General features: G+C 27.8%; 1 protein-coding gene across 3 annotated transcripts in view; it reads right to left on the minus strand.

Moving 5' to 3' along the window:
* LOC129957060 (DNA (cytosine-5)-methyltransferase PliMCI-like) overlaps positions 1 to 23,370 on the minus strand; it is a 73,036-nt gene extending 49,666 nt beyond the window's left edge. For all 3 annotated transcript variants that reach the window (XM_056069196.1, XM_056069197.1, XM_056069195.1), the window contains exons 1-8: positions 23,178 to 23,370; positions 17,668 to 17,704; positions 15,207 to 15,243; positions 11,589 to 11,661; positions 9,730 to 9,801; positions 5,343 to 5,457; positions 2,177 to 2,405; positions 1,238 to 1,330 (exon numbers count right to left, since the gene is read on the minus strand). In XM_056069196.1, coding sequence (XP_055925171.1) covers positions 1,238 to 1,330; positions 2,177 to 2,405; positions 5,343 to 5,457; positions 9,730 to 9,801; positions 11,589 to 11,661; positions 15,207 to 15,243; positions 17,668 to 17,704; positions 23,178 to 23,218 — 697 coding nt within the window. In that variant the 5' untranslated portion in view covers positions 23,219 to 23,370. The remainder of the gene's footprint in view (positions 1 to 1,237; positions 1,331 to 2,176; positions 2,406 to 5,342; positions 5,458 to 9,729; positions 9,802 to 11,588; positions 11,662 to 15,206; positions 15,244 to 17,667; positions 17,705 to 23,177) is intronic.
* Positions 23,371 to 27,135: the final 3,765 nt, after the last annotated feature.

The following is a 27,135-nucleotide window of genomic DNA, read 5'->3' on the forward strand; positions in this document are numbered from 1 at the left end:
TAACAGATGATTCGGTGACTGCACACAACAGGTTCCTTAATTACCCAGGTAGGATAAGTAGGATGAGGCATTATACAAATGATATACAAATAAATATTTTGATTCATTTTTCAGTTATTTTCATACTATATGAACAGTCAAGTCAGAACTCAACATTCCGGAAGCAACAATGCAGAGAATATTTCAACATCATAATTGGTATCCATACAGCATTCATGCACAGTTATAATTAGATTATGATCAATGTTTAAAGTTTTAGAATTAAGGGTTGCTTCTGGCAAAATCAAATCCTTCTTTCCTCAGAAATACAATTTAGGTAAAAAAAATGTTGCTATAACTTATTAGTTTTGAATAGCATTATATACGTATAATGGATGAATGGCTGTTAACAGTACAACCATACATATGGCTGAAATAAGAAGGTTGAATGTAGAATTCCATGGCAAATGGATTGATTTATAAGGACTAGCCAAATTTCATTCCAGATCATCTGAATTGATGTTCATTTTTATTCTGGTGATTGCTCACATTCTTCTCTATCCATTCTATACAGGAAATTTTTGCCAATAAATTAAAAAAATCCTGTATTGATGTCATAAATGATGTCACAGATAGTGCATATGCAAATATTATTAGAAGAATCAATTCTGCATAAAAGTCCAAGGTGCAAGAACAAGTTTTGTAAAGATTTCAATTTACTGGGGAAAGGGAGTATGGTGAGAAAATGCTGCAAAAATTACGCATTTTTAAGCATTGTAGCAAAATCTCTAAAATATTATAAATTCTGAACCCTAAAGAATAAAAGCTTGGAAAATCTTTTATTTCTTTAAAACTTTTAAATACTAGATCTAGCAGTATTTTTTATATATAAAAATTCAAATTTGTCCCGTATAGTCTGACATCTGGTATAAAAGCAATATTTTATTTCTTAAATCCATTTAAATTAGGTGCTATAAATTACAGAAAATATAAATTATAAGTTAAAAAAAATAAGTCAGAGAAAATTCTGTTTCACCAAAACAGAAGGAAACCATTAAAAATAAATGTCAGAACAAAAATAAGATAAAATTACAGAAGAAAACTTTTAACATTAATCACAGTACAATAATAAAAATGAAAAAACAAGTCAAAAAACAAATACAGAAAGAATTCAACTATTTATGGATTTCTAAAAAAGTGTTGAAGAAAACCTTTTTTTAAATATATAAAAGAATCAAAGGACATCTCATAACTGTACCTGTTCCAAACCCAATCAAAGCCCTTTCTCCACCATCATATCCAGATACCCACCATTCCACTATGGGACCCAAATTACGTGCTGGAATGCCACCTAAAAAGAAACAATTCAACCTGTTACAAAACAGTCATCAAAATAATCATACTAGACATTACTGAAATAAACATAAGTGTGTTAGCAATTCCATTAAAAAACTCTAGAAAGTTATCAGGTTGTAAAAATCTAATAATTCTTGCAATTTAGGATATTGAAGTAATATATATTTCCAAATGTATACAGTATATTTTATATCAGTTCCATCAGCAAAACAAACAGCATAATACTATATAAAAATGCATAATACTATATAAATAATTTCCTAAAGAAACATTTCTTTTAAAGTACTTAGATATAAGAAAAGAAATTGCAATTTTTTGATGGAATATAATATGGAAATTAAATGTTGGCATTTTTTAATAGTAACAAGAAATTTAATACAATAAATCAGATATTTAGGTGTAGATATCACTTTACTTATTTCTTTAGACAGTTTGAAATTTACTTCTTAATAAGAGTAGGAGATAAATAATTACAAAGAATTTTGGTAAGATGTTCCACTATTTAATAAAATATTCCAATATTTTTCCCAATATAATTTCAAGAAGGATTTTTGATCCTCTACAGTTTTGTTAATGAGAATAAATAACATTTTGAATCTTCTCTCAACATTCATGAAAGTTCAGCTTTCAATCATTACATCACTCATATATTTAATCCTCAAATGATAGTTTTTAATCTAAGATTAAAAGTTCAGAAGTTTGGTGCATTTGACAAACATATAAACTTCAGATTGCAGAATGTAAAAAAAATCAGGAATTCTGGATATATCCAGATTACAACCAAGCCTATAATCTACGCTAAGGCAAAAAAAAAAAAAAAAAAAAAAAAAAAAAAACATACCATTAGGGCCTGGATCCTCCTCATAAATAGGCTTCACATAGCCACTGAAATATATTTCAACATTTTTCTCAATGAGACCCTGATCAAATCCACAAAGATGAGTAAAACGATCATAAACAGAGAACTGTGTGATTTTATGCTGAGGTCTTTCAGTGACATCTGCAGAATCATAATCACCATCTGTATGGACAGACAGTCTTGGGTCAGTCAGCATAACAAATTCTTCAACCTACAATTCGAGAAAATTACTTCTTAAAAAAGATATAAAGCAAATATCATACTATTGCTGAAATAATATGATATTTGAAAATATAATATAAACTGAAAGCTGGTAATTTAATACTGTGGGAGCTGCTAATCTAATAGTTTTCATATTCTGTATGACGCATGTAGCATCACTGATTACGACATGATTACTTTGGGCCTAAATTGGGAGATGAGAGTTCGACAGTGAATAGGTAAGATATGCCGCTCACATTCATTCATCTTTTTTTAATGTTATTTAAGTATTGTTTTATTCCTGTCTTAATTAATATGTTGTTTCTTAATAAATATATTTTAAATATTAATACAAGTCGTTGCTTTTTTCCGCAATACTTTATATGACGGTTGAAAATTTAATAAGGGCAATAGTATAATTATTATTAATAAAATATTGATTCATATTTGAAATGCTTAATATTCTTCAGTGCTGGTACCACATACAACTTATTTCTATGGGATGGAAATTATAGAACATTATTCCCACTGGCATGCCCTTTGATTTCAAATGGCTGCAATTCCGCATTTGACCTGCTTTCTCAATGACCATCAACAAGGTGCAAAATCAATCACTTCAAGTGTGTAGATTGAATATAGAAAATCCCTATTTTTGACATAGCCAGTTATATATTGGATGCTTTCAAGTCAGTCAACCAAGAAGTTTATTCATTTTTGCTGAAGACGAAAAAACAAAAAATATTGTCTACCTTAAAGCACTTGAATTATAAAGTTTTTTTAAAAAAAGAATAAATATTATTTATACTTCACCTTTATATATTATTAAATTTTATTAAATATATTCATTAATGGCAAGAAAATAAGAATAATTCTTTCTATCATTACTAATTAAACAAGATAGCTATTTCAAACGATATTTCCAAAATTATTCCTTTTCCCATAGCAACGCACCAGGTACTAGCTAGTAAATAAATATAATTATTCCTAAAAATAGATTTTCTCCCTAATCTAAATAAGCAAAAAGAGATGAAAGATGAGTCAAGTAAATGAAAGGAATATATTTTCCTACCTAAACAAGTAAAGAAAAAAGAATCAAAGGATATATATTTTCCCTATAATATCTGCATTCCCCTAAACTAAAAATTTTAGTGACTTCTAATTCATTAAGATGTATTAAGCATTGAAACATCAGACACTGCAAAGAAAATGCAGTCATATAATTAGATAGATTTAACATACTGAAATTTTTTTCCCCATTAGAGAGAGAGAAAATAAATAGCACTTTTAAGATCCTTATAAAAGGATAATAAAAAATAAGCAGTTTTTAAGGACTTTAAATGACACAATCTATTATTCTAAAGGGAAAGATGGCATATTTAATTTAAATCTTTCTACCAGTAACACAAGATGTCTCATACTTTGTACACAAATTGCATTTATGAACTGTCCACATAGATTCATGCGCACACACAACAATTTTAGTAGGATTTCTTGCTCTTTGTATATAGGCACAAACAGAAAGAAGTCCTACTAAAATTGATAGACAATATAGGATTCTTAATCTTTGGGTTCTTCCCTGTCTTTGAAATGTTAAAAACATAGTTTGAAATTTTTACCAAAAGTTAGCAAGCTACAGAAGAAGAAATCACATTTATACAAATGGTCAATTCTGTGCAATTTTTAACTTTAATTTCTCAATAATTTTTGCGATGAAGGATTCAGCAAAGGCTTTATAAGGAGTAAGTCATAAGATTTCTTATCTCTATAGCTTATCGTCAGGCCGGGGTAGCCTGGTAGGTAGGGCATTGGACTCGCATCCCTTGGGTAGTGAGTTCAAATCCGCCAGTCAAAGATTCTCCGTGTATAAGGTGGCGGGTGCACATATAAATCTGTCACGATCACAAGTCCTCCAAGTCGAGACAATACCACTGGGGGCACTGGTTCAGAGGTGATTATTCTCTGAATCAGGTCTAAATTACGATCTGTGGCTGAGTGAGTGAAATGTAAGAATGAAGTCCACCCCATAAAAAGGGCTGTGATGCATGAGTAGCTAAGTCGTACTTTTGGCCCTAGATGGCGCTACTGAAACAAGAGGTGCTAAAAATCTCGGCTTAAAATCGCTGACTTTGTCAGCGGGCTTGCCTATGACAAGTGCCATAAGAAACAACAACATAGCTATTGTTGGAATTCCTAGATTAAACATAATATGATGTAACGTTTATGCCCATTAGTGACATTAGGAAAGACTCCTATGATCCTAAAGAAACAGAAGTGAATTTAAGTTTGTTGGCAATGTGTAAGAAAGAAAGAAACAAAAGACGGTTGCAATGACATGTATAGAAATTATAAATAGTTAAGAAATCACGAATATTAGAATTCATGCATAGGAAAGAAATATGTAATATTTGTGCATAATTATCTGTGCCTGTGTCCTTGTCCAGAAAATAAAAAAGATGATAAAATAGTGAATGCTAAACCATTATTGGATTAATGATTTCGATGTTTTGTGGACAAATTCATTTTGAAATACCTCAATTCTTTTGATTTAGAAGTTCTCAGAGAGATAAGGATAAATGTTCTCTTACATTTAGATACTTTTTGAATTTGGGGCCTAGAAATTCTAAAAGCTATATATTTCTTAAATACAATTTGTAGATGATACATTTGCAATACAGTTACACTATTTTTCATACAGAGGTTTTAATTAGTTTTTTTTATTCAAATTACTTCATATTTGTTGGCAACTTTTTAACCAAGTTTCTAAAACTGTTGTGAATTATTCTATATCAAGGATTATGTATCCAGCGTTAGGATGACAATCATTCAATATACATCCTTGTTCATTCAAACTCTTTCATCAATTAAAAAATTACATAAATTTTTATTAAAATGCTATGCATTAAATGCAGTAATATACATTTTTTATATATATTTAAAAATTACTTACAGCATCAACATGACTATCATTAAATAATTTCAGATCCGGACTATCTAAAAATTCCCGGCACTCAGTGCATCTCTTTGAAATGGCTGCAGATTTTGATGTACCATTGGAAATAGACCTGGATAGTATTTATATAAAAGAAGAAAAATATTAATAAATAAAATTTTTGCCTGAAAACTTTATTTTTAGCATTCTTTAATAACACATGGCAATTTATCAGAGAGTATAGTCAAATTTTATCTTAAAAATAAGCACTTTTTTAGCATTTATGAAGAAAAATAAGAATTGCCATAATATTTGTGATTATAAATTCTCCTGCTATAATGAAATGCAGTTAAATATAAACTAAGTAAGCATTCAATTTTAAAAAATATTAACATAAAATAAAATCAATAATTATTGAATATTTCTCACTAATGTTAAAACTAAGTTAAATAAAATATTTTTTAATGCAAATTTCATTTGAAAAATCTCATTAAAAGACTTTATTGTACTTCTTGAATTATTTAATTATACTACAGTTAGCAGTATAAAAGAATAAAAATGTTATATGACTACCTCATAACACATTCCACTTTGGGTGAGCATAAAGGTTAAAATGTAAATAAATAAATTTAGAATATAAAAATCATGATAATTTCATTACTTCAACTCATTTAGCTTTCTCAGTAATAATTTTTTTTTCTAAAACATCAGATTTTGGCAGTAATGAAAAAGGTTGTTGAACAATTGAGCTTTATAATCAATCGTAGCAATTTCCTTTTCTAAAAGAAATTTCATTTTTGATAAAGACATCAAGAATTCAAATTCTTTCTGTATAACATTGACATATATTTGTTTAGACATTTCTTCCACCAAAATTATGCAATATTTTGAATGGGTTGTTGTTGGTAATGATTTCTTTAATAATGCTTACTGAGTGGATTATGCTAGACTGTTTTATGTAGTTATGAAACATGATATTTCATTCAATTTTCCTTTTTCAATATTTCTATCAATGTTGAATTCTCTTACTTCAGATTTTCGTTAGTGAGAAATGATAAAAATAATTCTCAAAACTCATTGCCATTTTTTTAAAATTTAATGTTATCAAATTAAGGATAAAAAAAAACTCATCCAATCTTAATTTTCTGAGATTAAAATTCTTGAAATGGAGTACAGATAATTTGACTACAATCTATGTACTCCATGAGGACTGAATCATACTGTTGTTCCTTTGTGATGTATGTAAAACTCAGAACATGCCACCCCCCCCCCTTATTTTACAGTAGCAATAGCAAGTCTCCTCAGACAAAACAACTTTTTTTAACTCATGCAATTTACAGGATATCTATTTATTAAGCTTCCAGTATTTTTAAAACAAGCTATTGGAAATCATGCTTCAAAAACAAATTACTGAATATTTCTTTAGTTAAATGTAAAGCTTTTAATAATTTGTTCCCTCTTACATCTGCATTCTGCATAAATTGCATGCTATAATGCATTTTTAGACAAATTAAACTGGCTTTGAACTATTCAATAACAAAATAACTGCACTTGAGAAATTTTTTCCCAAAAATTTAAAAACATACAATCTTTGTAGCTTATGAATTTCAGATGCATAAAAAGACAAAAGTGGATCATCACTCCAATCCATACACATGACATAATACGCTCAGCAAAACACATGTGAAAGCAGCAAAAGTAGCTTCCTTTAAACTTGTTTGCATATTCCATAATAAAAGTATTATCACCATTCCCTTCCACATAAAAATTAGGGCCATTAGGCAAAGCCATCGATTTTTTATTTTCAGTACTCATATTTTAGTTCCATATACGAGTTTTTATGCTTCATAACATAATAAAGAAAATTTAATACACATATTGAAAATTTTTTGTCATCCAACTGAAACCAAAATTTGACACAATACTCCAATTTTAGTAACAAGATTATGTACTAAATTTTATTTATAGTTGTAGTGTTTCGTGTTATCCCTTTATATACATGCAAATGTAAAAAATGATGGATGGGCAACTCATTGAAAGATTTAGTTCAAAAGTTGATACTGATCAACATTTTAGAGGCTAAAACAATGCACCAAACTTCACTGGCACAGAGCATTGCACATAGAAATTATTGCATTCATTTGCACTTGGAGAAACAGAAGAAAAGAAAGAAAGAAAAAAAAGACAAGTTTTCAATGTAAATGGATTTTATTCAAAATTTGACAGAAATCTGCAAATTTGGTGTTAAGCCAGTATATTAAAATTTTATCCAACTTTCAACATTTCAAATAAGCCTATCCAGAGACAGATATACATAATTCTAAAGTTTTGTTTCTCAAAGATCTGAGTCATGGGGATAAGGACAAATTTTAATTTTTTCTTTTTGAAAATTTTGTAAACGAGAAAGAAAACAACTGAATTTTATGGGTATTAATTCATTTTTGATATCCAGCCAAAAACGGCAACTGACCTACAAGTAATTGTGGAACATCATAAACAGCTTTACTTTAATTTTTGGATGTACTGAATAATACAGTATATGCACTTTTGAAAATCCACAGTGAATTAAATGCACATTTCTCCAAAATATTTTTCAAAAATCTTAAAACATTTTTTGTATCAAAATTTCTTTCAGTCAAAAAAGTTAAATATATTACTATTCGTAATTTACTAAATGGTGTTAAAATATAGCAAACAAATGTTTTACAAAAGATAACTAATGTAAAAAAATCTTTACTATTAAAAACTTATTCATGTGTTTTACATAAATACATAAAATTTTTCCTAAGAAGAAACAATTGCTTCCCTAACTAAACAACAACAACAACAAAAAAAAATTAATATATATATATATATATATATATATATACTAGCCGCCTTTAGCGACCAGCCGGTTCGCCAATCTTAATGTTCGTTAAAATTTTAATAATTAAATATTTTTCGCAATTCCTACTTTAATAGCTTCTTCATCACAATATTTTAAAACTTCAAATTTTGATAGTCTTATAATTCACTCATAATATTATAAACGCCTTCAGTCATAACGTAATATGTATCTCTCTAATTTTCTGTTAGTTCCCGTAGAATTTATACTATAAATTAAAGCGGAAAGGATAAATCTGCAATTAATATAATAATATTTTTTACTGAAACAAAGTATTTTTTTGTAATATGATTAGTGAAAACAGTCACTGAGCGTTTAAACTTTATGGGCACTAAAGAATATCTTTCCTAATTTATGTAATATTTCAAGAATTTGTCAACAAAATATTCTCAGATTCATCATTATCAGAACGATTAATTAACAATGTTTAATTTTAAATGCACCAAACACTAAGGAAATAAAACGAATCGTTACAATAATTGGTTGAAAACAGGTTAAAAAAAACTACTTAAAAAACGATGTACTTAAAACTATAAGCATATACAAAAAATATATAACTAACATAAATACAATTTAATTACAAAAGCACACAACTAACTTAAAAATAATTTAAATCAAGTCCGAATCCATTGAAAATTCGTTGAATCTGTTGTCAACTATCAGAACACAATGCGCATGCGTGAATTTTCAGCGTCAGTTACGGTAACGCAAATGCGTGAATTTTTCTACGCCAGTTGGGGTAACGCTATGCAGATTAGAAATTTTTAATTTCCTTTATTCTGAATTATTTTAATTCAAAAGTACTTAAGAATGAATCTGAAAGATCGATTAATTAACAATGTTTAATTTTAAATGCATCAAACATTAAGAAAATAAATAGAATCGTTTCAAATAATCAGCCGAAAAATCTTAAGCCTACCCTCATGACTGTTGGGGGGAAAAAATGAAGCCGTACTCATTTGGAGGTGGGGAAAATGGAAGATTTTTTTGGCGGTGGGGAAAATGAAAATATTTTCTTGGCGGGAAAGTTAGTTTTTAATTAATAATTAAAATTCTAATTAAAAATTCAAAAAAAGGGCTATCCTATCTTTTAAGTTAGATCAAACTGCACACGGTGTGCAAATTTGATTAAAATCGGTTAAGTAGTTTAGGAGTCCATCGCGGACAAACAACGTGACACGTAATTTATATATATTAAGATATATATATATATATATAAAATCAGTATTTTCCTAAACTGAGAAAATCTTTTCTACAGACTTTTAGATTCATTAAGACACAAGGAGAAATTAAAGATCAGACGACCCAAAGAAAATAGTCACATAATCAGTCAGATACAGCATAGTTCTATAATGTGGTGAAATTGTCCCCCACCCCTTTCTATTTGAAAAGAAACAAGCACTTGGGCAAAAAACTATATTAAGGACATTATATAAGGACTATTAAAACTATTCGGTTTTTAATGACTCAATGCATCCAGATTATCTGAAAAATTAACTTAAATGAAGGTTCCAAACTCACTTCTTGTCTTCACTTTTTGTCTTCTTTGAAGTTTCAACATCACTGCCATTTTGAAGCTTTCGCTTTTTACTCCTTGTAAATAAATATAAATCTTTAAGCATAACAATAAAAAAATTATTACATAACACAGCAAAGAAATGAATAAAATTAAATTTACATTACATAGCTAACAGAATGTTGAAATAAACAGAATATATACCAGTATTAAAATAGACATATTTTTAATACAAATATTTATATAAAATAATGCTAACTAATGTAATAGCATAACAACTATATAAGAATTTTATTTGAATTTTGAACAATATAAAAACAGTTACCATCACTAACTAATGCCCAAGATAGACATTTTTAATGAGCATTATAAATTATTTTATTTATTCATTATATCAATTTTAAAACGGAATTTTCAATACCACCAATAGCCGGCAGAATATGGTTTGCACTGTAAAAAGCAACTGTGCATGTGTGAGAGTAAAGGATGAGTCAGTAATCATATACAAGAGTAGGCATTTCCTGATTGCTCATAGTATTATTATCACAGTAGCTGAAGTCAACTCTCTATGCTCTGTTATTGACTAAAAACTAAACAAAAGCTAAAGTTTCTGAGTGCACAGAACGTAGTCATCGAAATTTGCTATTATCTGCATAAAATGTATAGAATGAACACATGACCAAATAGATATAGTCTTGCTGGAGTATGTAATTTTCCAAAGATCTTTAGATTTAAGGAAGCAAACCATTTGACTGCTTTTTTAAAAGAAAATGAAGGGAAGAATAGTGAAGATACAAATTTTTCTTATCCATGTGCATATGAAGAAATCAAGCAAGTGCCAGTAGGACATATGTGATGTAGGAACCAAGCAATTAAGTAGCTAGAATGCTTATGTTCGGTTAGGGAGTCACTCCCTGTTAATAACCTCCAGAAAAATACATAATATGCTTGATGGAATTCCTTGCTTAACCATAATGTGATGTAACTCTTATAAGCATGTGCACTTTGGTGTCCTCAAGAAAAAGTCCCATGATCCCACAGAAGCCGAAGTAAGTTTAAGTTTTGTTGGTGAAGTGTGTGTAAGAACAAAATGAAAGATGGTTCTATGACATGTAAAATATTCGTGCACATGAAATTAAATATATAAATAATCATTGTAAATAATTATCTGTACCTGTGTCCTCATCCAGGAAATAAAAAAAGATGATAAAATAGAGAATGCTCATCTGTTATTAGATTTATGATATCGATGTTTATGTTCGATATTTAATTCATGTTCAAATACCTCACTTCTTTAGATTTAGAAGTTACCCAGAAAGACAGGAAAGAGTAAATTTTCTCTTACATTTAGATATTTTTTAATTTGGGGCCGAGAAATCTTAAAAAATTGCTAGTGAATGTCAACATGAAGGATTTTAACACTTATTCTGTAGCAGTGAGAATTATAGAATTCTTATAATAGTATTATATATTGCATAGAGAATTTAGTAAGCATTCGGTTATTTATTTACTGACTTAATAACAAATTACAACTTTTTTTTAAAAAAGAGATACATATTTTAAAATTTTTCCATTTCATAAATATTATATTAATGATATTTCTTCTTGTTAGATATAATGGCGTTTCATTTTAAATTGCATAATGGAGACAAATCTCATAATTTTGGTTTTAAGTGCAATTTAAATGTATACATTTCAAAATTTTTATTTGATTTAATTCTTGAATGAGATTTGATATGATACATTTACAAAATTCACAGATTATATTAATTCCTTAATATACAACATTCTGAAGATACGTATTTTCTAAGCATACTAAATTTTAATACTTTCTAAGAAATAATTTGCTAATTAAAAAACTCACATTTTATTCAAAAAATCTGCTATTGTTGGCTGTGGTGCAGACTTCCCAGAATTACAATTCACTCCATCTTGCTCTACAACACAAATGAAAAATTGTATCATAGCTTTAATAATGGTAATTTGCAAAGGTTGCAAGAAAAAAAAATAAGAAATTTATAATGCTAACATTCCCTCATAATTAAACAGTATTTTGTATCACAGAAATCCCTAAATTTTTTAAAATTCTGGATACCTTTGATGAATTCGTATTTTTCCCAAAACACTATATTTAAAACTCCACTATATAAGTTTTTCAAAATAGTCAGCTGTTCTTGTACAGCTTGAGTAAAAATAAATAAAATACATTTTAGGTTAAATAAAAATTTATTGAATAAACTTTAATAAGATGGTTGAGTACGGAATTAAATTGGACTGCCTATGACAGCAACTGCTGAAATTGCTCTTTGCACAAACAAGAAGCAATTAAGTTTAAAATTATCCTGTATTTAGTATTTTGGGTGTAGATGCTTATTTAATAGTTAATTCCACTGTTCAGCTTCATTTTAATAAAATGTCATAAAACCAATAAGTCAGTTTTCCCCTTTTCTTTTCTTAATAGCAATATATGAAGTTAGGAAGGTAGAAAGAAATGAATGCAAAATTACAGATATTATAATGTTGCAAGTAAATTTCTCAATCCTTTTTATGAGAATTCTTCAAAAACGTTGTGACCAGTAAAATTCTAATAAAAACACAAAATTATTAAAATTATTTAATAGACATTTATTATTGAGTAAATAAATAAGTGAACTAATCTTGCAAATAAAAAAATCACACAATAAAATTTTGCTGATCAAACAAATTAACACTATTTTTTCACATTTACAATTTTTTTAAATTAAATAGTAAGCATTTGCATTTTTTAAAAAAAAATTATCATTACTCAATTTTAGAATCATAACAAATTCCTACATACATTTTGTAATGAGAAGCGATCCCAGTTTTTTGTTGTTGTTGTTTTTTTTAACCATGTTAAAAAAATTTTTTTACTAATCAATAGTACTGCTATGAGCAAGAATTTGGAAAGAGGGTGTTTTTTGTAGTTTTCCGTTGTTTTTACACAATGCATCCATAACTTCATAGTTTTCACCTAATTTCCACAGCAACTATAAATTCTATAGTTGTTGGAGGGTATGTCTGATTATTTTCTGATGATAGAGTCAAGGTACTCCAATCAATTAACAATTTGCAAACCAAGCATCTTCAGGGTTGCCACTCAAAATAGGAAAAAAAAAGAAGAAATTTCCTGTGTTTTCCCTGTACGAGAAAAGATACGAGGAAATGCTCGAATAGCACTCATGTGCTAGTTATAGAGGAAAATGATTTCAAGGGGTAGAAAATACAAGGAAAAGAAGCAGCAATTTAACATTATTCGAAATAATCATATTATTAAAAAGATTTATATTTGCATACAATTTTTTTTATTATTATTTCGAATTTAGCAAGACAAAATTTATATATTAGGAGGGGGAAGGGGGAGTATATTACCTCTCATAACTGTAATTCACACAAAATTAAGAACATGGGTAAATTAAAATACAAAACATTTTTGTTATATCACGACACAAGTCACTTAATGATTATTCAACCACAAAGAATTACAAAGTACGATTACTTTTCGTTCCTTATTCATTTTTATCAATTTATGTATTTGGGCATCAATTTCAGCAACTTCTGCAGATTTTTCAGCCATCAGTTCTATGAAGCTAATTCTTACCAAATAAGGTATGACTTTTTGTATGACCTAACGAACATTTTTTACTAATTCATTTTCAAAACCTATGTGAAAATATTTCCGATATAAGCAAACCTATGTGAAAATATTTCCAATATATCATAGGATGCATTAAAAGACGAATGTCACACAACAGGTTTTAATGCTCATAAAAATTCAGCTTTAAATTATTGTTCTTTAACTAAAAAGTTTGAAATCGGTTCATTTTCATACATTAAATTTGTCGCTTTCGGATTTGACATGCTAACCTTTTCTGTATTCCTTTTAGATACTAAATTCAACATAAATGATGATTCTTTTGAACTGGAAGGCAGTCTTACATGTTTTCCTCTTTTGGTTTGAGTAAGTGCCAGTTTTCTCATATTACTTAAGCTTATTATCTTCTAACAAAGCAAGCAGTACGCAACAAATGGATTTTGAGCAACTTGTCGAACGCATTCAGCAAAGTCAAGATTGTTTTTTTTTACTTGTCCAATTCGTATTAAATATGTATTTTCAGCAGCTCGTTGTTTTAAAAATATGCTTTAACCTACTTTGAATAAGATTACAATTTCTCAAATAATAAACAAATCATGCAATAAACTCAAGTAAGGCGCCAGATTAAATACCACCGTGTTGCTTCTACAGATTGAATTTTCCACCAGAGAAATGTTACACGATTACAATGGTGTATTACATTACATTACACGATTGCGAATGGTATTGTTTCATTTTTGAGAGCTATGACTATTATTCTTGTAATCTTTAGAGATTGGTACTTTTTAGATGGGAAGAAAATAACTATAGAGCTTAAAATTTCGATGTATTTTCTTGGTTTTTTATGAAAAATTTCAAATTTTCCTGGGTTTTTTCTGCCGCTTTTTAAATTCCCTAGGTTTTCCCAGTTGTCAGAGCAACCCTGATTTTTCAATTATTATATCAAATGTACTATTAAACAGTATTTTTATTTCTTTCATCATTAAATAAATAACATTCCTTACAAAGAAAGATTCTGAAGAAAGAATATTCACACAATCTGGAATTTCTTATATTTTTAATTTTGAGCTTGCCATTTCACCAAACATAATTTAATCCAATTTTCATCATGATAACATTGTTATATCATAGAAAAAAATAACCTAATGTTATTTAATATGATATTTTAATGACACTGACAATTTCATTACTTGAAAAAATCTGCAATTTTAAAATAAGGAACTGTTTTTTAATCATATTTAGATAAAACAATTAACTCTTAAAAATAAAACACCAATAGAGCAAATGCTTATTGATGCTCATGAAACTAATACATTGGAATTTACCTATTTATTTAAATATTTGATTTTCCATAATTTAAAAGATATGCAGCTTATTATAAATAAAAGAAAAAATAAGATATTAAATACGATTATAATATGCAACAAGATAAAAAAAATCCAACAAATATTTATCTATAAATTACATATATAAATATTATAAATTTTGTCAAAAAGCCCAAAACCATTATTATTTAATTAAATAAAGTTAGTAATAGGTTTAAAATTATTGCAATTAGTTTATTTATCATTAAAGAAAAGTGGATATTCTTCAAGAATTGTCAAAAAAGGTTTTCAATTTAAAGAAAAATATATTTACTTTAACTTTTACTTTCCCTTATTAAAACATATTTTCCAATTATTTTCAATAACAAATAATATACATTGCATGAATTAAGAACACAATGTTGTTAATAATTAACACCGTACAAATAAAATAAAAATATTAAAATGGTCAAAAAGTTATAAATAAAAATACATGAAAAGCAAAAATACTAATACACACTCACACAGCAAAGTTACAAGCAAAGCAATTTCGCAAAAAACTTACCTAAATTTCCATTTATGATTTCAGACTTGCTTTTCAACTAAATGGGAAGAAAACAAACTAGCAAATTAAAGAATACAGAAAATGGAGTGGAATGGAAAAAAAATCATCTATCTTTTTATTTTTAGATAAGAAAAATAAAAAGTTGAAAATTAAATATATAATATAATTTTTATAAAACATATTTTAACAATATATATATATATATATATATATATAAAAAACTATGAATTTTGTAGAGAATTATTGAATTTTCACATGCAAAAAGTCATTCTTCTGACAATTGGAGTATGAGATACATAGGCAGTAAATACACATCTAAGTTATAGATGGATAGCATTGCAGATATTAACAAAGTAATCATCCGAAATTTACAAATTGCTAAATTTCTAGCCTCGGATTTGTCTCCTAGAGAAAGAGAGACTATTGCAAAATCTTGATGAAAAAGGAAAACACAAGTTCATTAAGTCATGGCACCACTGTAAAATAATTGCCGCAATAATTTACTCAATTATATACTCATAAAAGCTCTCAGTACTCATATAAGCATGGTACTCAGGGAGCACAGTGAGAAACTGTGGCAAAAATTAAGTAATTTCAAGCACAAACAAAAGAAATTAAGTACCTTTGTATAAGTATATGTATGTAAACTGTGTATTTTCCAAGCATAATATTTTTTTCTGTTTCATAATCCATAGTTTTTATCGAAAAAAATGTTTTAAAATTAATTTTAAATGCTCATTCTTTAAATTTTAACATTTATTTCTGTATTTGCATATTGTTCTTCTATTTTAAAATTTTGACCTTTTGGATATGACAAAAACATAGAAATGATCATAAAAATGAAAATTTTTTTTTCCATACCAAAAAACTAAGTCAACTTTTATAAGATTAACAATAAAGATTTTAACATTTCTTAAAATTATTAAGTTAACAATGCGTTTAGATCGATACAGCATTTCAGAAATTGTCGATAGTGATGTAGAAGCACAGCATGACCAAAAATTTTGTATTTGATTTTTATATAAGCAATAACAAATAAGATTCAGCATGGACTAAATTTTTCTCACACTAAATCATTTTATTTAGTAATTTCATTTACAATCTTATAAAGCTAAGAATTTTTTAATGAGTTTTTTAGATCATTTCGTTATAGAAAATAACAGCAACATTTCACAATGATCAGACCAAAAAAAAAAATGTCCTTGTCACTTTTAAGCTTAGCAAAGGCCTTTAATAAACATTTAACATTCCTAAAATTTAATGAAAACTTGTTTTTTAACCTATAAGCAAAAATTCTTACTTAAAAATAATTACAGATGAAATGTTATATATAATTTAGGAAGCAATGAAAATGCTTTAACAAGTCCTAGTTTTCATAAAAAATGGAAACAAATTCATGAAGTCAAATAAAAAAATTAATAAATCGAAAACAGCTTTATAGTTAGAATCATAACGAAAATAAATCAATGGGAGCGCCTCCCCAAATTTTTCTTGCATACAACCAGAAAACACTTTGTATGGCATTGATATACAATAGTTAAAAAATATTAACCTTAGGTGTAACAGATTTTTACTGATTCTATTGTGTGATACTTGGCAAGAGTATTAGCAATTAATCCCTGTATGCAGTTAAAAGTATCCAAAAAGCAAATTTCGGTTTAGACGCATTCTTCTAAATTGATAAAAACTACACTTGCAGCCACAAAATTGCATACCAAATTTGATATATTAAGTCACTGCATTTTTAATGATGTTTACATCTTTCTAAAAATAAAGACCAACGTACCATGAACCCCTAGTTAGATTTGGCTCAAAATTTGACAGATGTCTGTACAATAGATGTTAAAAATGTGCACAGAATTTTATCTATCTAGCTCACTTCATTTTATAATTTTTAGTTCCTCTATATGGATGTTGCTCAAAATTTGATAGAAATCTAAAAATTTGGTGGGAAGACTGTATACCAAATCTTTGTCACAGACAAGATATTTTCTGAAAATGTGTTTTTCAAATTCATGTGAAAACACCTTAAAATTCTTTTTCTGTTTTTTAATTAAACTTTGAGTAAAAAGTTTGTGAAATTCGTTCTTAGTGAGCCTCTAATGCCCAAAGAAAAACTTCCTAAAATTCATGCTTCTAGCTTCAATGATTTTATGCAGGGCATTGCTCAGGGCGAGTCATTATAATATTAAGCACGATTTCATTGGTGAAAAAAATTCTGTAAGTGTTATAAAAAGGAAAAAAATTGTTATAACATAATAATATCTAAACACAAAAAACTTTTTTAAAAAAAATATTTAGGTACCAAATACAGCAGGGTTTTTTTTTTTTAAATTTTTTCCCCCTTTTTTCAGTCAAAGCAAATTTGGTGAGATTAGTCCAACAAATAAAAAATTTCAAATGGATGGGGACATTTGAAAAATACCACGAAAGATATCATGATAATTGAAAATTAACTTACTTTCTTTCCATCTTTATCACTGATCATCTTTGCTGATCTAAAAATAAAAATAAAGTACTTATAAAGAGGAACAAAGTAATAATTAAATAAATATTCTTGTAACATTACAAATAATGTTATGCTCAAAAAAGAATCACATTTACTAATTTTCTGGGACAAGGGATAGAGCTGAATCGCCTTTTGACCAGTTTGAAGCAAACAGATTGATACAGGAATCAACATCTCAGTGATCCCATCAATGATTTAAAAACAGACAAATTTCGAATTTTTGCAATAAATAAAACCAAAAATTATAATAACATTATTTCAGCTAGATCTTAAACTGAAAAAACACCTTAATTAGATTTTGTTATTGACGACATGAAGAAATTAATCATAGTCGCAGAGTGTTTCGAAAACCATTACAACTCGCTTACAAATTTTTCAAAAAATTTAAAGCAGCAGGGGAGGGAGATGAATTCATGCAGCAAAAAGATTTTTTGATTTATGATTAGAATCCATCCAAAAGTAGCTGTACGAATCTCCTATGACTTTCATGAGAAGTCTCAGGACATTGTGGAAATAAGAAAGCTCAATGAAATTATACATTCATTGGATATTATGAAAATTAGATATTGTGAGAATTTTGCTTTCCTTTTAAATGGAAAATGAGCAATATTAAAGCTTCAGTGACTTAAATGTTTGCAACAAATATAATGCTAATAGTAAGAAACTAAACTAACAGCAACTGTCCACAGTAAATCAGAAAACTCACTGAAAAAAAAATTATACTTGGATCTAGAACAAATTTGCATAAATCAGCAGAACAAAAGAAAAATTAGAAGAAAATATTCTTGAAAACAATTATTCCTGAGCTGATTTTGCAATTAACAACCCTCTTGAAGCATATTTATAATACATCTTATCAAGCAAAAGAGTTAAGAAAGCAAAAAGATAGTTTAACATGCAGACAATTGTTCATGCAGATTTACTTTTTCCAAATCTATGAAATAAAACACCAAAATGAAGCCATTGCTCCTTTGTTTCAGAAATAATAAACACTGATGAAAATTAAAAAATGAAATCCTATGCAGTCATATCTGAAATCATTAAAATATTTTTTAAAAAATACTGATATTTGATGTCAAAATGGTGCATCAGCACATTTTAAGCATTGATATAGTTTATCATTGCTGTTTTCTAATGCGATATTATGAAGAATGGAACTTAACTGTATTGTATCGCAGGGAAGAGGCAATCGAAAAGTACATGGAATGAATAATAGAATATAATGTAAATTTAGAAATGTGTGAAATAAAATTTTTGCAAGAAACTGACCTAAGCCTTAAGTAGTCCAGGTTTGATAATATTCAAACATTTCTGAAAAATTCATTTTGTCATGACCTATTGCATCAAGTGAAAATTTGTCATTATCCATCAAATATGAAGTTAGAAAAGATTGCATATGTATTATGCACATATTGCACAGGCTTTTACAGACAGTATATCCGACAACTATTAAAATATTTGGCTCTCTTAAGCAGCTAACTTTTGTGCACAAATTGTGCATCACTCCCATCATTGAAAAAAATCTCGTTTTCATTGCACTTAAAATACAAATTTAAAAAAAAAAAAATTGAGTTTGAAAATTCTACAATCAGATGCCTTTTAAAAGAATAAACAGTAGCAATAAAATCAATATATTATTGAAATTCTAATTCTGCATATATTAAGAAATATCTAATATGCTGTTCATTTGAGTATCCTGAGACAATCACTTTTTGACAATCCTAACTCACTGAAGGGTGTGGCATGGAAGGATGAACCCATTCTGGACTTCATCATTCAAGGTCTTCTCTGACGATTTTTGACTAATTAGATACTTTTTTTTTTCATGTGTATGTGAGCATCATGTCATTTCTGATTGTATTAATTTATTTTAATTAACTCTTCGAGTAATACGAGTTTAGTTACTTGTTAAATGTAAACATTGCCTCTTTTTATCTTTCTTCTCGCCCCTATTTTGAAGAATTAAACTCGCCCTAATGCATGTACAAAAAAAACGAGGAGTGTTTTAAAATCCGTTGGCAAACAATACTTCAGAACATATGTTTATTGACATATATTTTAAAAGTACAAAGAAAAAGAAAACTTTGTCTAGATTAGTAAAAGACAATTTTAAAATAACATTCGTTCAATTACTTATTAAGACAAAATCAAAAAATTGTTTACTGCTGCAATCATCTGACTCATATCTACTATCCAATTAGATGAATAATTTTCCTATTATAATTATGATATTATAGAAGTGACTTATAGTATAGTATAGAAGAAGATATGAATCAAAAGTACAAATCATGACTATAAATATGTTAGAAACCTAAAGAATTACTATAAGAAAAATTTTCCCACATTTCAACAGAATTCATTCTAAATTAATAAAATGATTATAATAAAATTGTGAATATTTAAAAATTTTAAATACACATTTGAATTATTCAAAAAATAAACATTAGATAAAAATATAAATAAATTTTTAAAACATGATCAATTCCAGGTAAACTGATTAACAATCAGACAAACACACACACACACAAAAAAACCCATCAAGTATTGATTGACAACAGATTCCCAAACCTTCTGCATCTTTGTGCATACGTAAGGATAGATTTAATTGATCAAAATAGGGGTGAGAGAAAAGATGGAAGGAGGAGATGTTCACATTTAATACAATAAAACAAAATTGGATTATTTGCAGACTGAATTAAAATAATACTGCCAGAAATGAAAATTGAGCAAAAAAGTATCTAAATCAAGGTCAAAGAATTCTGGAAATGTGCTCATCCTTCCTTCTGCATCTCTCCCCTTAAAAATTGTCGAAAAGTGGTTGTCTCAAAATACTGAAATGAACAGTATTTTGCAAAATATAATACAAACTATATATATATATATATATATATTGCTGAATGTAGTAATACAATAGAATTTTCAAAATACTTTTTGGATAACTAAAAAAATAGTTATAAACACAGTAACTGACTGACATTAATATAACCTATATGAAAAGTAATGTTAATTCAATAAGAGATTCTTCTGAAATTAAAATGAATTTAAAATAAAGTTACATTAATTATCACAGAATACCGAATGAGCTTTCAGCATATAGCATTTAAGTTATAAAATACTAGTACAATAAAGAATGGTTGTAATTAAAACAAATTGGTAACTGACTGCCAAACCAATAACTGACTGACACTTTAAAATTTCTCAAGGCAAAAAATTCAATTTTCTGTGCAAGTTTTCAGATGCAAACTTCCACTTCTATTGGTTAAATATTTAAATATTCCCAAAATGAACACAGAATATAAATTTTGTAAAGTTTTCACCAGAAATTTTTATGCTGAATGTAAAAAGTTAATATTTTTAAGTAACCAACATTCATGAAATGAATTTAAAATAGCTCTTAGATCAAATGCAATAAGGATATTCTTTAGAAAAATAAACTTATAGCATGTAAATCTATAAAGTATATTTAGACATACACTGACCATATTTTTTAATTAGAAAATATTTTTGAAAAATTGATGATTACTGTATATACCAAATTGCCAAACTTTCTGAAAGAAGATAAAACAACTGTAATGGCTTTTTTTAATAAAAGAATTTATAATCTTAAAAGCAACTCTGTTCACTGTTAAAATATATAGTCCCAGCTTTCAAATGGTATGTACTACTATTTTGCTAACATTGACATTTTTGTAGAATTGCACAAATACATTAAAAAGAGTTGGATACTAAGAAACCTAAATAAACTTCAACTATTTAAATAAAGAAAAATATTGGATCAGGTTTACTGTACGGTCACCCTTGGCACGATTTTTTTAGATTGGCGATAAATCTTTCTATATGGCAACCCCCATCCGACCGACAACTAATTATAATAGGGTAATTGCATTAATCCTATTAGTCAACTGAATGAAATTAGGTTGTAACACTGCCCATAGTAGACGCCATTATTTAATTTTCGTTTGACCACGTTGCACGTGTGCTTTTTCAATCTTCAGCTCCCGCGTTCTTTTATTTGGATTTTTTTGTGATGGCTGCTGCATGGGGAATGTCTGAGGTAAGTGCGAGAATGTTTGGTGAGAATGATGTTATGTGGTATGATGAGAATGTTAATTTAAGGTATTTGTATGGACTAGATAAAGGTAAGGAGACGTTTGAATTTTGTATGAAAACGGGTTTGATTGCGAATAAATATGAGTGTTGTAAGTGTGGCAAGGACATGAAATTGGTTGAAAGGCATGATATAAGTGATGGCTTTGAATGGAGGTGTAAATCAAAGGTGAAAGGACAAATGCATGACGTCAAAAGGAGTGTGAGAAAGGGTTCTTTTTTTTAATTGAGTAGAATGACATTGAATGAGATTTTAGTTCAGGTAAGTAGAGGCGTACCAGCGAGCAAAGCAAAAACATAACTCGATTACTATCTAGCCGAGTATGTGTGGCGCAAAAAGAACAAGCACATGTGTAACAAGTTCATGGCCTTTGTCGACTCCATCATCCGCATTTACCCTCCTCAAAGAGCCGGAAGACGGAATATCGTCATCAAAGTAGAGGCGGAGTAAGGTGGAAGGTAGTGAGGGGTCGAGCGATAGCGGCTAATAGGAGAGAGGTATGTTTATTGTTCATTATTAACAATTTCAGCGATTTGTTTCTCGTTTATACAAACTTGTTATACATGTTTATTGTTCATTATTAACGATTTCAGCGATTTGGCCGCCATTTCATTTTTTTCCGCAGGCAACATTTTCACTACGCTGTTTTCTTTAAATCTCGTTCATACAAAAGAATCGCCATTTTGGCGACTTTTGGCGAGATTTTGAAAAAGTCGCCAAGGGTGACCGTACAGTAAATTTTTACCAAAATATTTTCTACTTAATAAAACTGAGCAGAATTTTCAAAATTCTATTTATTAGTATAGTATGCTATGAAAAAAAATGTTGCTGCTAATAAATAAAAGAATCAATGAATTAAAAAAAAAACTACAATTTAATATATTATTTACTACAGGTAATTCAGCTGATGTTTAAGTTAATTATTACATAAATAAGGAGAATTATTTTCTAATTATTGCAAAAGCTAATTCTGAATAAAATAATTATAATTTGAAATAATAATTTTATATACACACATTTTTGATGAGTTAAAATGATAAAATCAACGGATTTAATAAAGGATAAGACTTAATATTAGAGTCCTATTTCTTACTAAGAACAAAAAATCGTCTCAAAAGTTCAGTCAAATATTCTTATATCATTTGAAATACTTTAACATATTAATTCTATATTTTATATTCATTTACGAAGCAAAGAAAGTTTTAAAATCTATCATTCGAAGACACGATAAAATTTTCGAGTCCTTCAAAATATTTTGTACAGATCTAAATCTAAAATATATCAACAGTTTCATATGGGATATTATACTTAAAAAATATAAAAATAAAATATATATAAAAACTATGATCCTTACTTCTCACCAGGCGAGATTCCTTTAACTTTCGATTTAATCATAATCTTTAACTCAAGAGAATACTTGCAGAAATTGTTTCCGATATCAAAATGAAAAAAGTGTAAAGTATAAAAATTGCTATAAAATAAATAACAAAAATATACTCATAACAATACTAATATAGACATTATTTATAACTTTATTTACGCGCCTTAAAGCTTTCAGAGATAATAAACGATGCCAGATTAACTGCAAACTCAAAGCAGCATGAATTTTTAAAAAAATACTCATTTCCGTACAGTAGGCAAAGGGATTAGGGACATCGTCGCTAAATTGTCGTCATTTAACTTTCGTGTCAAGGAAGTACAGACTAAAAAATAGAGCTAATGTGTCAAAGTATTTCAAATGAAATGTTATAATTCGAATCTTTAGTAAAGATAAGGCGCAAACTATCAAAATCATAGATTTTTATTTTTCCAACTCAGAAAAGACAAATTTAGAAATTTTTTTTATCGATGAAGCGATTTATGAAAATTATAGTGATAACTAGGATTAATTTATCTTGATTAATTTTCTATTTTGACGTGAAACGTGGATTAATCGTTTGCTAATGTACCAACTGTATGACGTCACAGTCTATCTACTTATTATGGCTTGCTTGATGAACTTATACAGAACTTTAAAACAACAGTTAGTCGTTTTATTTATTTTTTCATTGTCTTTGTTGTTTTTGAATTAACAACGAGAAGATATTCAGTTTTGTTGTTAGAAAAAATATAAATTAAAGAGAGTGTCGCTTGATGAGCCGGCTATTTTGTACTGTTATTGTTTAGCAGTTTACTGTTTGTTTTAAAATGAATATGTTAATTTTTATTAATAAAGATACTTTTTCATATTTTTATTTGCTGAAAAATTTTCTAAATCATAGGATCTTATGATGATGTTTTAGAACTATATATATTAATTAGAATTTGATCATTGTAAAATAAAGCACATCTAAATAAAGTATAAATGCAAAAGCTGTGATTTTATTCATCTAAGTTTAGTATAGAAATATAGCCAATAAAAAAATCATGTGCAGGATATTGGTAGTACTAAATTTCAATCATGTCCCAAATTTGCCGCTGTAGGTCAAATGATGTGGCCTGTAGAGAGTCAACACACATACAATCATCTTTATTATTATTGTAATAGAGATTATTTTTTTTAAAAATGGATCAAAAGTGATAAATCCTGTGCTTTCTCCTTCTCTGGCTGTAAAATAATTTCAATAAAATGCTAATATATAATATATTAAATAAAAATAAAAATGTTTACTTTACATCAAACGATACTTAGTTATATATGATAAAAGAACCAATAAAGAAGAGAAATGTATTTTTATGATTATTTGAGGTGTTTTTGTTTTTTTAAATCTAAAAAATACTTTATTTAAAGATTTATGATTCAGTATATGTTTTGCTACCTGAAGATTGGCAAAAAATCATTACTCCTCTTCAAATTGTGTTAACTATTTCAAAAGTATTATGCAAAAATAAGCAAACATTAAAAATGATATTACTTTAGTGAAAAGATTCTTCCCTTTTAATATTTTTTTTATTTCTGTATAATGTAATTAAATTTATATGTGCTGTACTAACCTAAATGGTATGGCTTGAAATAAGAAAGTTGAAATATTAAGAGAAAATTTTTGCACGCATGCTAACAAATAACAGAAATGTGACTGAATTTTAGGAAATATATTCTCATAAACACATCTATCAATAATTATCATGTAAAAATGTTTATATTAATAACATAAAATTTTAATAAAATCACTAAGAATGGGACTATATATATATATATATATATATATATATATATATATATATATATATATATATATATATATATATATATATATATATATATATATATATATATATATATATATATATATATATATATATATAAAGTGGCTCAAATAATTGAGAGTACACTTTACTTTTACTTGATAAATCCGACTTTCAATATAAATAACATATTACCGGGAAGTGCAAATATGTTTTTATTTTTACACATGACAAATGGTTTAATTTAGAGTAAAAATAAAGAAAAATCAACGGAAAACTTCTAAATTGAAAAGTTTCAGAAGCATTTTAAATAAATATACGCAGAATTTTACCTCAAAAAATTGAGAATACACCAATGAAATTCTTGTAATATCTCGCATAGAAAGAACGTGTCAGTATTTAGTTGCATGTCTTTTGGCTTTTACAATGGCCTCTAAACGTCGTGGTACTGAATCGACCCATTTTTGGTGGTATCTGAAGATCTTTTAACCCATTCTTCTTGAATCACTCGTTTTAAATGGTTCTTGTTTCTAATTGAATGTTTTTGGACCACTACCCCGAGTGTGGCCCACAGATATTCAATGGTATTGATGTCGGGTACTGTGATGGTGTGTGTAACTGATGTTTACAATGGAAAAAAGACACCATATTTTGCCGTTATGTGCATTCTGTTTGGAGTCGTTGTCCTACTGGAAAATGAAATTTCCATCTAAATCCAAATGTTTAGCACTTTCCTTTAGATTGCTGCGAAGTATATCCAAGTAAACCATATAGTTCATAATGCCATATATAAAAATTAAATTTCCTAGCCCGGATGAAGCCATGCAACCTCAAATCATGACGGAGTCACCATCATGTTTAACTGTAGGACGTAAATTTTTTTGGATCCAAAGTAGTATTAGGCTTTCTCCATATAGTACGATGGCTGTCACTGCCAAATATGTTGAGTTTTCTTTTATTATTAAATATAACTTTCTTTCAAAGGTTATGGATCTTCAATAGATGTGTTTTTGCAAACTTCAGATACTTTTCCAGAACTTCCAAGCCGATTAATGGTTTCTTTCTAACAATGCTACTTTTATATCTAGCTTGTCTAATGGCATTCTGCACAGTTTCAGCACTTACACTTCTGCCTATGATTTGAAAAATTTCTGCAACAAACTGGACAATCTAACAATCAACAATCTACAGGAAAGTGTTAAAAATTTGGGTTTAGATAGGAATTCCATTTTCCAGCAGGACAATGACCCCAAACAGAATGCACGTAACGTCAAAATATGGTGCCTTTTTCATTGTAAACAGCAGTTACGCACACCACCACAGTACCGAGGCATTAATACCATTGAATATTCGTGAGCCATACTCGAAAAAGTGGTTCAAAAACACAGAATTAGAAATAAAACCCATTTAAAACAAGTAGTGCAAGAAGAATGGGATAAAATATCATCAGATACCATCAAAAATTGGTCGAATCGGTACCACGACGTTTAGAGGCCATTATAGGGGCCAAAAGACATGCAACTTAACAGTGACAATTTGTTTCTTTGCGTGATATTGCAAAAATTTAATTGCTGTATTCTCAATTTTTTGAGGCAAAACTCTGAGTATGTTTATTTAAAATGCTTCTGAAACTTTTCAATTTAGAAGTTTTCCGTTGACTTTTCTTTATTTTTACTCTAAATTAAACCATTTGTCATGTGTAAAAATGAAAACATATTTGCACTTCCCGGTAATGTGTTATTTATATTGAAAGTCGGATTTATCAAGTAAAAGTAAGGTGTACTCTCAATTTTTTGAGCCACTGTATATATATATATATATATATATATATATATATATATATATATATATATATATATATATATATATGCTTATTACTTTATAAATTTCTTTCAATGCTCAGGATGAGAAACACCATTAAATAATATAAAACATCATTATTAATAACAATTTTTGTGTATGGCAAAAGCAGTGGTAGTGATAATGATTAGAATATTCTTATTTGCATTGTGTATCATTTTTAATGAGATGTTTTAATTCAAGTATGCATTTATCATACAAGTTTATGAATTCTGTTATTGAATGGTTTTAGAAATTTGAGGGAAAAAATATGAACAAATTATTCATTTTTATTTTCATTAAATATT

This window comes from Argiope bruennichi, chromosome 11 (genome assembly GCF_947563725.1).
Source record: "Argiope bruennichi chromosome 11, qqArgBrue1.1, whole genome shotgun sequence".
Taxonomy (NCBI): Eukaryota; Metazoa; Arthropoda; class Arachnida; order Araneae; family Araneidae; genus Argiope; species Argiope bruennichi.